Source organism: Colletotrichum spaethianum (assembly GCF_022836535.1).
Source record: "Colletotrichum spaethianum MAFF 239500 DNA, contig41, whole genome shotgun sequence".
NCBI classification, from domain to species: domain Eukaryota; kingdom Fungi; phylum Ascomycota; class Sordariomycetes; order Glomerellales; family Glomerellaceae; genus Colletotrichum; species Colletotrichum spaethianum.
Window position 1 is genome coordinate 209,459 of NW_026054811.1, and position 12,112 is coordinate 221,570.

Below are 12,112 nucleotides of genomic sequence, written 5' to 3' on the forward strand. Positions count from 1 at the left end.
TCAGGCCGGCATTCGACGCTACATCTACGAACATATTCGCTACGTCGACATGGTGCTCTTCAATGTCGAGTTGGCAGGCTGCACAATAGCTGGCAAGAAATCACAATGGCTTCAGAGAACGGCTATTATCGTCGGCTATGTCTGCGGTTCTGGAGGTCGCCGCCCTGATCAGGCGAACGTCATCAAGATCAAGGAATGGGAAGAATGCAAAGACATCAGTGAAGTCAGGTCATTTATAGGGATGACTGGGTTCTACAGATCATGGTCGACAGATACTCGGAGATCACTTTGCCTTTCCAGAAACTCCTCAAAAAGAACGCCACGTTTACCTGGGGGCCTGATCAGGTCAACGCTATGGATACCCTCAAGTCCAAACTAACAACTTCTCCTGTAATCATTTCATTATCCTATGGCCCAGAAGCTGGGTTAGTGGTCATCAGCACAGATGCGAGCCTGCAAGGTTGGGGCGCAGTACTAAGTCAGATGATCAGTACCCAGAGGGCTGTGGCAAGGTATGAAAGTGGTATCTGGAGAGGCGCTGAGTTAAAATACGACTCTGGGAAACTGGAATTGAGAGCGGTTTTGATGACATTGAAGAAACTCTGAAACTACGTCTACGGTATCAGATTTTTGTTGGAAACTGATGCACAGGTCCTAGTTGCTCAGCTCAACGGAGGGTCTCACGATCTTCCTGGCGCCCTAATCACTAGGTGGATTGCTTGGATACGTCTTTTCGACTTTGACGTCAAGCATATACCGGGGACGAAGAATGTGGTAGCGGATGCGCTATCACGAAAAGCACCAGGGCTGTCCGATATCGAGGAATACGAGAGCCCTGATCAGGTTGAAGATTTCATCGACGCTAACCTCTACTTTGTTCGACTGCACGAATCATTCGGAGGATCCAAATCCGGCATTTCAAAGACCTCTCACCTGCATCAACTCCCTGAAGCATGGCTCCGCCCTGATCAGTACTGGACTGACCGAACGAGACAAATCATCTTCCATCTAAAGACACTATTACGCCTAGATGGAATATCACAGCATACTTTCAGGAAGTTCAAAATAGAGGCCTGGTGTTATCTTGCTCGAGATGGCTATTTATACCGTCGACCAACAAAGAGATCCCGATCCCTAGACGCCTTATTGACGACCCAAAGATTCAGGAGAACCTGATCAGGAACGCACACGTCGAATCAGGACACCGGGACGCGATGCAACATTCCATCGACTTTCTGTATCCTATATCTGGAAAGATATGTACCGGAGGGTGCAGGCCCAGCTCGCGTCATGCCCAGCCTGTCAGAAGGCTCGATCAACCCGGATGGACGACTGGCACATCGGTACAGTCCCAGGGGAATTACCGTTTACGAAGATATCTATTGATGTCCAGTGGATTGGTTCCTGGGCACTGATCGAGGGACGTTGTGATATGACAGGTTGGCCCGAAGCAAGGAGGGTAAGGACTGTCACCTCTGATCAGGTCGCCGACTTCATCTGGGAAGACTTTTTCTGCCGCCACGGTGTCTGTGGAGAGATGATTGTCGACGGCGGACCAGAAAACAAAGGGACTGTGGACCGCCTGAATGAAAAGTATGGTATCAGAAAAAGGGTTATATCAGCGTATAACTCAAAGGCGAACGGGGTCAATGAACAAGGCCATAAACCCATTGCGCACACCATCTTGACCTGGTCAGACGGAGGAAAAAGAGATTGGGGGAAGATTGTGCCTACTACGCTGTTTGCAGACCGAACGACAGTCCGCGCACCAACGGGCTACACACCTTTCTTCCTAACTACAGGATACGAAGCGATCACACCCATCGAAGAATCTACCTTAACTTGGAGAGTATTAGACTGGGGACGAGTTTGTGACCCTGATCAGGAACTCGCTGCCAGGATACGCTCCTTTGAACAACTTGAAATCGATAGGGAGACTGCAGCTAAGAATGTGGCTCTTGCGAGACAGAAATCTGCGGATTACTATAACGCGCGCTATCAACACACAATGCGGTCAGAGAAGCTTCAGCCTGGCGATTTAGTTCTTGTCTTTGACGAGAAACGCGTAATCGACAAATCGAAAGCTAGGAAACTTACATACCGTTGGCAAGGCCCTTTACGAGTCTACTCTGTGTCTGAGAACTCGGCATCGTACCGCCTAGAGACGCTTGCTGGTGACCTTATCACGAGGGCCACATACGCTGGGAAACGTCTCAAGAGGTATATCGAGAACGACGCCGGTTTCTGGGAATTGGAGGATCCTGCGTGGGCCAAAGCCAAGCTCAAAGACGAAATAACCCCCTTCTTCCCAGCCCAGGACCACCAAGACGAACTTTGGGAAGCAGACATGGCTCCTAGCCCTGATCAGGACGAAGACATCATGCAGACACGATCGAGGCTTCAACAGCTACGCCTCGAAAAAGAAAACGACACGCTCCGCAGAGAACTAGAGCATTGGAAGTCATCGTCCAGACTTGCGATTGACATCCAACCCAAGGACTCGGCAAAGGACGCACAGTATACTGACATGACACAACAAGCCTGATCAGGCCTGCTATCATATCCTTTCATTTTCCTTTATTATTGTCTACATCGCACTGTCATTTCCATAACATTTTGTACGCATTTCCTTTCACGAAAAGTTCATTAATTCAGAACCCTTATTGCATTCATCAATAAACTTGGGAACGAGGTTATCTGGGAAAGGAAACGCCTGATCAGACCTAGAAACATCCCAGAATCACCCTAAATCCTAAGCCCAAACCACCAAGTCATCAGACAACCCTATATCCCTAGTCCAAATCCTCATCATCACCCTCCGTCTTCCAGTCAATACTATCCTGCACCCAGATAAAGCCATCCAAGATACCAGGCGACTTTCTCTCCTTCTTAGAAAGCCCCTTATACTGATCCTTGATAAGTTTCATAAGGTCAGACTGAAAGAACTGCGTGGAATCGATAGAAGAGATATTGTTAGGAATGCTTAAGGGGACGCCACCGCCGCTGGCTCTTCGCTCTTTGGTGCCCTTTACCCGACCCATGTATCCAAACTCCTGGTAAAAGTCCTTGTTTGATAGCAGCATTGGACTTGAGTCTCGTGGTAAAGGCAATTGGAGCATGCATTGCCGAATTCGTTAGGAAGGGAGACGTATTCCTAGAAGGGGACGAAACAGGCGACCTGATCAGGCCCAGCCCGGACAGCCTGCCAACCCTTTTCGCAGCATTCGCAAGGGACAGCATTGCGACCACCAAGGCCATGGACAGCCAAGGCGGCGCCAGCCTGCATGCGACTAGCAAGCTTCCAAGCCAGGGATCCAAAAGCACCCTGATAACCGGCATAGACGAAAACGCGACGCTTGAACAAGCCAGTCTTGGTATGATCTTGGAGGACTTGAAGGACATTGCCTCTTGCAATAGCCTGCCAGAAGGCCTGAGCAACTTTCTTGCGAGTCTGACCATTCTGAATTTCATCGGCAAACTGGACTTCGCAGTAGAGACTATTGATCGGAGACTCGAGTTTTCGCCACACTAAGGAAGTTGCGATCTGTCTGATCAGGGCTATGAACCTTTAACAGGGAGTAGGGGACGACTTACTGTGGCATTGACAGGAGTTATGGCCAGGTAATTGTTTCTAGTAGGAGGGTCGCAAGTAAAGAACCACGGGTTCCAGGCAGCTTCAGGTTTACGCTTGGGAGGTATGATGATGTCTGATTAGGGCTATAGTGAGAAAGTTAAGTTGATTTGTTGAGTGGTTTTGAGTTGCAGAAAAGATGAAGCTTGAGAAGTAACGTGAAGTTGTGTGGAGGAAGAGAAGAAGTGATCTGAAGGAAGATTCTTGGCCTCTTTTTTATCCTGCTAACTACAGCCTGCTTCTTCTAATTCACTGATCAGAGGGAAGGAACTAAGAGAAAAGAAGTGATTTACTGTTGTGAACAGGAAGAAGTTATTCACTTTTATGAACATTGGGTAGATGAACAACTACCTTCTTTACCTTCCTGTATCTACCTTTTTACTCTTTCTCTTCAGCAACTTTGAATTGCTCCTTCTTTTACAACAAGGTCAAGATTCGTCAGAAACAGAGCTATAAAATAAGCCCAAGAAACCCGCTAACAATAACTTTCACTTTTCCTTCTTTTATCACCACCATTAACTTCAGCCACACAATTTCGAGCCAACCAACAATTAACAACATATTATTCTCTTTTTCTTTTTTACTTTCTCACCCTAATCAGACCTATCTATACACATCTATAACTTATCATGTCTTCCTTCTAAGCCGTTAACGTTATCTAGAACGCTCCTGCCGGCCCAGATGGAACCAACAATATGTGGGTTTTGGAGCACTGCTAAACTCTCTTCGAGGAATGCCGCATTCAGAATCTCAGCGATAATCTCCCTGATCCGACTAAGCAAACCACGAACGCCATCAAGATGCCGCAGAAATCACAGTACGCGCATCCCGAAGACCTTAAGCCACTCGAAGGGTTCACAGACCCGGCTACTGAAGACCCTATTACTCCGCTGAGACCTCTCAACTGTCCTGGTCCGTCTGATCAGGGCGACGGACCTGCTTCTATGTGGATTCTGAGTAATAACGCGTCTGCCATAAGCATGATGTATAATCGCTGGGGCAAGGGCTTTTCGCAAGATGGTTCTTGGGGAAAGTGGACAAACAACGAGTCAAAAACCTACCTCTCTGGTATCTATAACGCAGTTGGACATTTGGTTAAGCAGTCTTGGATGGCCTCTGACGATGTCCAAAGTCTTGCGGCATTTGCTGCTCGAGATGCCAAGGTCAATTGCTTTGTTGCTGACAGCCCTCCTTGGAGCCGCGACACCCCTACTGTGACGGCCAGACCTGATCAGAAGGACTGGATTCGAAAGGCGGACTGCCTGGCGTTCGTTACCCATCACATCAATTATTTCACTGCCCTCTTTGTTAACTAAGTTACTGGATGATCTTTCTGGTATGACAGTATGTGGAGAGACGGAGATGTAACCCTTTGGTACGCTATTGATATGGACCGTCTCTGCAAGTTCTATCAGAGCGTTAATGCTGCCCCCAACCTGATCAAGGTGATCCGCATGAAAGCAGGCATTGTGATTGGCCTTTAACAGCCTGACGAGTGGACTTGTGGAATGCATGCAGCAGAATTCATCAGATGCTGCATCTGAGACAACGTTACCAATATCGCAAAGAGTCTGACTTGGACGAAGGTTTGGAACGATAGCAGAGGCAACGTCATTGACCACGTTAACCATTTCTGGCGTCAATGGGTTACTGAAGAGTTCAGTAAACCAGGAAACTACAGCAGAAAGGACCTTCGTAACAAGCCGAGGCTTGTACTGGACAGTTATGACAAGAGACTTCGACAAGAAGCATCCAGCAAGCCTGATCAAACTAAGGAGGACACACCTGAATTCTCTAACACCTTTCCTGGGACTTTTAAGCCTATCAAAAAGACGCCTTCTTCAGCACCTCAAGACGACGATCTCACCAGTCTCTTTGGTTCGATGCGCCCCCCCTCAGATACTGGTGTGCCACAGGACCAGCCAGGCTTCTCTACCACGCCAGCCCCAGAAGGTAACGTGGTAAGGCCATCTCCTAAGCCTGATCAGGCTCAGGATGAAGACGGCAAAGAGGAGGTTAGCGATGCTGAGTCTGAGGCCACCGCGAAGCCTGCGCTCCCGCGCTGCCCCCTTAACCTCAAGCGATTGTCTAATGTGGCTTCTACTGTGTACATGAAGACTGAAGGACAGCGAAATACTTATGAGAAAGCTCTGTTTAACACACAGGAGCAGCGCCACAAACTAAGGGAGCGCAGGGTCAAGTCTATTACTGACTACACTAGGGACGAATATGTTAGTATGTTTGAGAACCCTTATGAGACGGTGGCAGTGCGACAGCGCCCTTGGCAGCTGTTTCTACGACCTACAATTGCACCTGGATGGGAGGGTTATAAGCGGTATGATCAGGGACAGGAGTGGGATGCTAAGTTTGAGGAGGAGTGTCTTGAGGCTGAAAGGGAGGTAGCTTGTAACGAGGCGAGTGGCTCGAGATACTCTTTCCGCCGCCGCTAGGAGGACATCACAGGTCTGATCAGGGAGGATACAATAAGGACGAGTGGTTTTTGCTTTTATATGTCGTCTGCCCCTATGCTTTTACACTTTTCTCCTTTTAATATGTTGCGCGAAGAAGAAAACTGGGGGACGATTGGAAAGGGGCAGGGTTTTGCGTTTTTGTTTTTCCTTTTATCAGCCTGCAGACATAATCACAGGCCTGATCAGACGTGACTAAGCAGGACCCTTCCAAGTACAAAAGGGGACTCTAGTCAGATACTATTACGAGGGCATCGGCATGGGATCACTAAGCGGATAGATAAGCTTGACATCTTTAGACAAGTACTTAGATAGACACGGACGAATTCATTACTTTGATATCTAAATAAGACGTGTAATAAGTGACTATTACTTTGTTTCCTTAGGCCTGACTAGACCTCTAAGGTCTAGGAGGGTATCCTCCTCCTCCAGAGATCACGACACACATATGCGTACCACTTAGCAACAAGGGCAAATCCGAACAGACAGCAAGACGTGAAGGATACACTTTTCTGGTTTGCTTATGGCCCTGATCAGGCCAAGGAGGACCTGAAAAGAGTAGTATCTCACGGTCTAGGCGTTGGGGTAGTCACTTGGGGTAATCGGTCACTCCAGGTGCACTCGTGACGATACTGGGACCTTGGTGTTTGGTGTGGTTTGTGTGTCAACTGCCCACTTGCTGGCTTCCTTTATCCCACGCAGTTTCAGTACTATAAAAGGCTTTAAGAAGAGAACTATAGTTTAATAAGGCTTTAAGAAGAGAACTATAGTCTAATAGTTAAAAGAGATACTATAGAAGAAAATAAGAATACTACTTAAAAGATATTTCTATAAGTAAGCTAATACTAGGGATTACTATAAAGGATTACTATAAATAAAAAGATCTTATTACTAGTGCTTAACTTTTTACTTATAAACCTCTATATAATATACTTTTTTTAACTTATTACTTAATAGTAAATTCTAATACTTTACTTTTAAAACTACTAGTTTTTTTTTTATTATTATTAATTAGTTTAAAATAACTAAATAAATATTATAATTAAGATCTTTTTTAAACCTTATAAGGTCTTTTATTACTTTATTAACTTTAGCTTCTTTTTATAATAATTATTTTCTTTTTTTTTTCTTTTTTTATAGCTTTAACTTTAATATTTCTTTTTTACTATTAAAGTATTTATTTCTAAGCTTTTATATTAATTTATTAATATAAGTATTAGTTTTAGTAATAATAAGTCTTTTTTTTAGTAATTTATTATTACTAATAAAAATATACTATTACTAGAATTATTTATTAAATTATTAGTTTTATAAAAATATAAAAGTACTAAAAAATAATATAAATAACTATAATAGTATATAAAAAAATTAACTTTTTTATATATCCCTTAAGTTATTATTATTATTTTTATTATTTTTTTTATTCTTATTTACCTTAAAGTTAATCTTTTAGCTATATATAACTTTATTAACTAATAATATAATATTACTTTTCTTAGTATTTATACCTTATATTTCTTTATATAGATCTAGTAGTCTTAACTTTTTTTTAAAAACTTATTTATATTTTAAGTAAATAATTAAGAAGTTCTTTTTTACCTTATTACTATAAAAGACCTTTTTATTATTTTTATTAAACGTATTACTTAACTTATAAGTAATAAATATTTAAATAAAAAACTTCTTTTTTTTATTATTATATTTATTTTTTATTTATTTATTAGTTATAAAACTAATAAATTAGCTTTTAATATTAATTTATATTATAAGATCTTTAAAGATTAGCTTTTTAATAGTAGTTTTATTAGTATTAAGGTTTTTATTATAGTATAAATTAAAAAGCTTTTTTATAAAGCAATAAGTAAGCTTTAAAGTTTAAATAGTATAAAAGTATATTAGTATTTATTAACTAAATAAATCTTTAAAAAAAAGTAATATATTACTTAAAGATTTATTATTAATTTTATTATATTTTTTATTATTATTTTTATTATAGACTTTAGTAATATTTTAAGTAACCTCTTTATTAAACTATTACTTCTTTATTAGCTTTTTTTTTAATTAACGTAATAGGTTTTTTTGTTTATTAGTAATAGAAGCTAAAGTAATTAGTTAAATAATAATAAAGCCTTTTATATTAATAAAAAGCTCTTTTTTATTTTACTAGTTACTTATTATAAAAGTATAAGTAATTATAATAATTATTTATAGTAATTTAATAAAAAATAATAATATAAATAAAAGTAAAAAGAAATAAAGCTTATTTAGCTTAGAGAAAAAGGAAAGCAGTAAAGATAATAACCTCTATAGGGATAATAGCAATATATTACTTAATTTAAGCCTTAATAATACAGGAAACTCTACTTAATTTCAACCTGAGGTATTTTTTTACTACGGTATGGCTGTTACCGCACTTATAACGCAGTCATCGATCAGGCTCTTGGTCGGTCAAGGATTCCGCCACTTAACCGACGTACTGGGTGAAATCTACCTCTTGCATCTAACTCGAGCAGTCGACAACAGCCAGCTCGCAGAAGCATCCGTTGCCACAGGTCTGCGATTCATTGGCAGTGAATCACTCGCCGTTCTAGACGGAGCAGCTGTTGGTAGAGTCGCCATTGGCGGCTATCATGGCGACAACCAGAATGTATACGGTCTCAAGGCCGATCTGCGCTTTAGGGTTTGTGAATTTGCAAGGTTGGATGGGTCTTCTTGTGTGACTAGAGTATTTAGAGTTACTCAAGAAAGATACAAATGGGAGTAGTGAGCGTTATGGCTGTTGAAAATGGAAATGCATTCTCCTCTTCTATGTCTCTATATGCGTCTTAAACCCACCATAAGTGGGAGCCTAGTTGGTTGAAAACTGTCTAGAACAGAATATCGTCTTAAGTATCTACTACAGTGATTACGATTTATATAGAGCGAATCTAGGTAGGCTACCAATTTGAGTCGGAGTTAATTGATATGTCACGAATCAGCTATTACAGTGACAAGCCTGAGGGCCATGAAACCTCGGTGAGCTCGGTGAGGACCGGTGGGACACAGCGTCTGACTCGCGACCTACCGAATTTGTCGTTAACAAAGACACGACCCAAGGAAATCCTCACAATGCCATCGTTTTTTCCGTTCCGCCGGGAACTTGCAACGATTCGGCCCCCAATCTAACCGAGGCGGGAGGTAAAAACCAGTCGGGGCCAGACGGCCTGAGACATTGGAAAGGATCATCGCCCTCACTCACCGAGACACCACGTCCTATCGCCCCTCACGTCCAATCAAAACACCTCACTCCTTCAACGACACGTCTCTTTCTCCGCACCTCATCCACCTTCACACAAACCACCATCCCCCATCAACAGCCATGGGTTTCATCGGCGCCACCGCAACGGGCCTCATGGCCGGCCTGCACGGCTATATTCTCGTGCTCGAGATGTTCCTCTGGACCTCGCCGTCCGGCCGCAAGGCCTTCAAGCTGACGGCCGACTTCGCCGAGAAGACCAAGACGCTGGCCGCCAACCAGGGCCTGTACAACGGCTTCCTCGCCGCGGGTCTCGTCTGGGGCCTCGCCCACCCCGTCCCCGAGTTCGCCCAGCAGATTCGCCTCTTCTTCCTCGGCTGCATCGTCACCGCCGGCGCGTATGGCGGCGCCACGGCGAACCCGCGCATCTTCTTCATCCAGGCTGTCCCGGCCCTGGCTTCCATCGGCGCTGTGCTGTCGGGTTACTAAATCGATCTTCCAAAGTTGAGGCGAGCCGCAATACGAAGCTGCAAGTGTGGCATGAGCCCACAGGTGGGAGAGGGTAAGGATTTAGGGGTGGGAGTGTATCGCGTAGAGAACATGACATGGGTGGGTGTGTCGCCGGTGCTCATATGACTGATTACCGGCTGATAAAAGGGATCAGGCTTGAATTTATTTCTTTTATTATGACTAGCGATAAGGGTGTATGGGAAAGCAAATGCTATTTGATACATTCCTGTCATAGAGTGGACATGTCCATTATAAATATCCGCGAGACTCCAAGCTCGTTTGCCCAGTCTCATCAAAGTTCCTCCTTGCCCCCCGCTCCAATCTCTCCAAGCCTCTCAGCTCCTCCTGGAACTTAGCCTGCCTATCTGTCCTTTCCTGTCTCGTCCGTGACCCCTCCCGGAACGCCTCCATATCCTTCAGGTGATCCTGCTCAGTGTACTCCTTCACCGGCTCGTTCGGGTTGACCCAGTCGTACGGGACACGCTCTGTGAGGAGATCACGATATATGGGCTTGAACATGGGGTTCTTGGCTAGCTTGCTGGCCACCACTTTTCGTCCGGCTTGCACGATGCCATCGCTGAAGATCGTCTCCCAAGCGCCCCGAGTCGATTCCGGCTCGGTCTGGATTGGGGACCAAGCCATAGGCTTGGGCGGGTGGTCCTTGAGGTATGACACCGCGCGGTCTCTGCGCTGTCGGTAGGCTCTGTACTTTGTATCTGCCGCTTCCTTTTGCTCAACCGTCAAGTCCATGGTTGTGGGATCTGTGTTTTGTCCAGAGCCAGTGGCGCGTCCGCTGACAAGCGGAGGCAGAGAGGTGGTGTCGAACCGAGCCTCCCACCGATCCGGCTTGTCTTTGGCAGAAGCAAGCGTGAACCAATGCCTATGTAGTCTCTTTGCGCGCTCGTGCAAGTCATGTGGCTCTTCCGGAATGGGACTGTGATAACCGCCGCGATTGGCGATGGCCATGACTGTTTTGTCGATTCCGGTCTCCTGGACTACGAGCCAGGTGAGATCCGACCTCGTCTCGAGGCTGCGCAGCATCGCCGAATACATATCGTAGTCGTCGTCCGGCAGAGATGTTGGCAGCATGCCGTCTCGGAGAGTATCCCCGATAAGGAGCACCTCGCCAATGGTCCCGTGGACAGCCGTGCTCGGGGGTAGGTCCCGCCAAGGGTTCGTGGCTGCATAGTCTTGCGGGACTCCGCCCGATGAAGAGTCCAGGATGAATACTCGGATGCCGATTAGCAGTGCGGCAAACAAGCCGAACAGCCTCACCTGTCGGCTTTTCAGGAAGGCGATGATTATCCGTTTTGGTGCGCCATGGTCGGAGTAATCCGATGGGAACAGACCAGCTCGTGACATCTTATCAGAGGGTAGTAAACGCTAGCCCTCCGCGATTGTTATTAGTAGCTGATGAGATGTGGTCGAACGAGGGATGTTGTGCAGACGAAACATCTGGGAGACGCCCATGATAAGACCCCCAAAGTTAGCTTCGAGGGGTTGTCTGAGCTTTGAGATGACTGGGCGCACCAACACCGACTAGTGCCGGAGCCAGCTCGGCAGAAACAGGGAGACATGAACCGCGACGACGATCGATCTCATAGATGAGAGGAATCAAGATGGTAACCTGCAGCACCTAGAAAGAGCAGGAAACCTAACACTGCTCAGTCACAGTCGGTTGGGAGCTCTCACATCGACAACATTCTATGTGTGCACGATGGCTTTAGTCGTACGGCCCGTGAGCTAGCTCACTGCCTATTGGATGGCAAACCTGGGGGTCTGTTCACGGAATCTCCTCAGAGTTGGTCGAGTAATGTCTAGACTTTGAGAGGATGAAATCTCAGTTGGCCACCTCGATTATCAAGCATGACGTTGACGTCGCGTAGCAAAGGAGTGGAGATTCGTAGATTAAGGCTGTCCCCCCTCATGCGGTCTCCCTGGGCGAACACAGACCGAACTTTAGCAAGGGTCGCCGTTCAGAGCTCAGAGGCCGTTGTGAAGTGGCATGAAACAAGCCCAAATGTTTAAAGCGCTCCCTTGAGCTTGTTGCGAAACTTTTGGCCAATGGGGTTGGTGGTGGACAAATGGGATGCGAGTCGTGGTTGAGGGAGACTGGCTGGCGCAAGACATGAGATGAGATGATAAGAGGAGGGCAGACGACATGCATGAGCATGAGCGAACGACGTTAGAGTGCGAGAGTGGAACGGGATGCGGATGACCGGAGGGCAGTCATCGTGGGCATGCTGTTGCATCCTGCCCTCTCCACCG

The 12,112-nt window shown here is 45.4% G+C and overlaps 7 protein-coding genes across 7 annotated transcripts; 4 read left to right on the forward strand and 3 right to left on the reverse strand.

Annotated features, from left to right (window-relative positions):
* Positions 1–2,008: 2,008 nt before the first annotated feature.
* ColSpa_11016 (uncharacterized protein) lies at positions 2,009–2,545 on the forward strand (the record flags this gene model as incomplete). The annotated part of the gene is made up of 1 exon (XM_049277228.1): positions 2,009–2,545. One exon carries the CDS (start codon positions 2,009–2,011, stop codon positions 2,543–2,545), a length of 537 nt encoding a protein of 178 aa, XP_049133185.1.
* Positions 2,546–2,792: 247 nt separating this feature from the next.
* On the reverse strand, positions 2,793–3,083 carry ColSpa_11017 (uncharacterized protein; the record flags this gene model as incomplete). Its single annotated transcript, XM_049277229.1, has 1 exon — positions 2,793–3,083. One exon carries the CDS (start codon positions 3,081–3,083, stop codon positions 2,793–2,795), a length of 291 nt encoding a protein of 96 aa, XP_049133186.1.
* Positions 3,084–3,154: 71 nt separating this feature from the next.
* On the reverse strand, positions 3,155–3,602 carry ColSpa_11018 (uncharacterized protein; the record flags this gene model as incomplete). Its single annotated transcript, XM_049277230.1, has 2 exons — positions 3,155–3,497; positions 3,595–3,602. The coding sequence occupies 2 exons, from the start codon at positions 3,600–3,602 to the stop codon at positions 3,155–3,157; spliced, it is 351 nt and encodes a 116-aa protein (XP_049133187.1).
* An 829-nt stretch (positions 3,603–4,431) lies between these two features.
* On the forward strand, positions 4,432–4,947 carry ColSpa_11019 (uncharacterized protein; the record flags this gene model as incomplete). The annotated part of the gene is made up of 1 exon (XM_049277231.1): positions 4,432–4,947. The coding sequence occupies one exon, from the start codon at positions 4,432–4,434 to the stop codon at positions 4,945–4,947; it is 516 nt and encodes a 171-aa protein (XP_049133188.1).
* Positions 4,948–4,977: 30 nt separating this feature from the next.
* On the forward strand, positions 4,978–6,081 carry ColSpa_11020 (uncharacterized protein; the record flags this gene model as incomplete). Its single annotated transcript, XM_049277232.1, has 2 exons — positions 4,978–5,100; positions 5,200–6,081. The coding sequence occupies 2 exons, from the start codon at positions 4,978–4,980 to the stop codon at positions 6,079–6,081; spliced, it is 1,005 nt and encodes a 334-aa protein (XP_049133189.1).
* A 3,376-nt stretch (positions 6,082–9,457) lies between these two features.
* Positions 9,458–9,823, forward strand: ColSpa_11021 (uncharacterized protein; the record flags this gene model as incomplete). The annotated part of the gene is made up of 1 exon (XM_049277233.1): positions 9,458–9,823. The coding sequence occupies one exon, from the start codon at positions 9,458–9,460 to the stop codon at positions 9,821–9,823; it is 366 nt and encodes a 121-aa protein (XP_049133190.1).
* Positions 9,824–10,093: 270 nt separating this feature from the next.
* On the reverse strand, positions 10,094–11,206 carry ColSpa_11022 (uncharacterized protein; the record flags this gene model as incomplete). Its single annotated transcript, XM_049277234.1, has 1 exon — positions 10,094–11,206. One exon carries the CDS (start codon positions 11,204–11,206, stop codon positions 10,094–10,096), a length of 1,113 nt encoding a protein of 370 aa, XP_049133191.1.
* Positions 11,207–12,112: the final 906 nt, after the last annotated feature.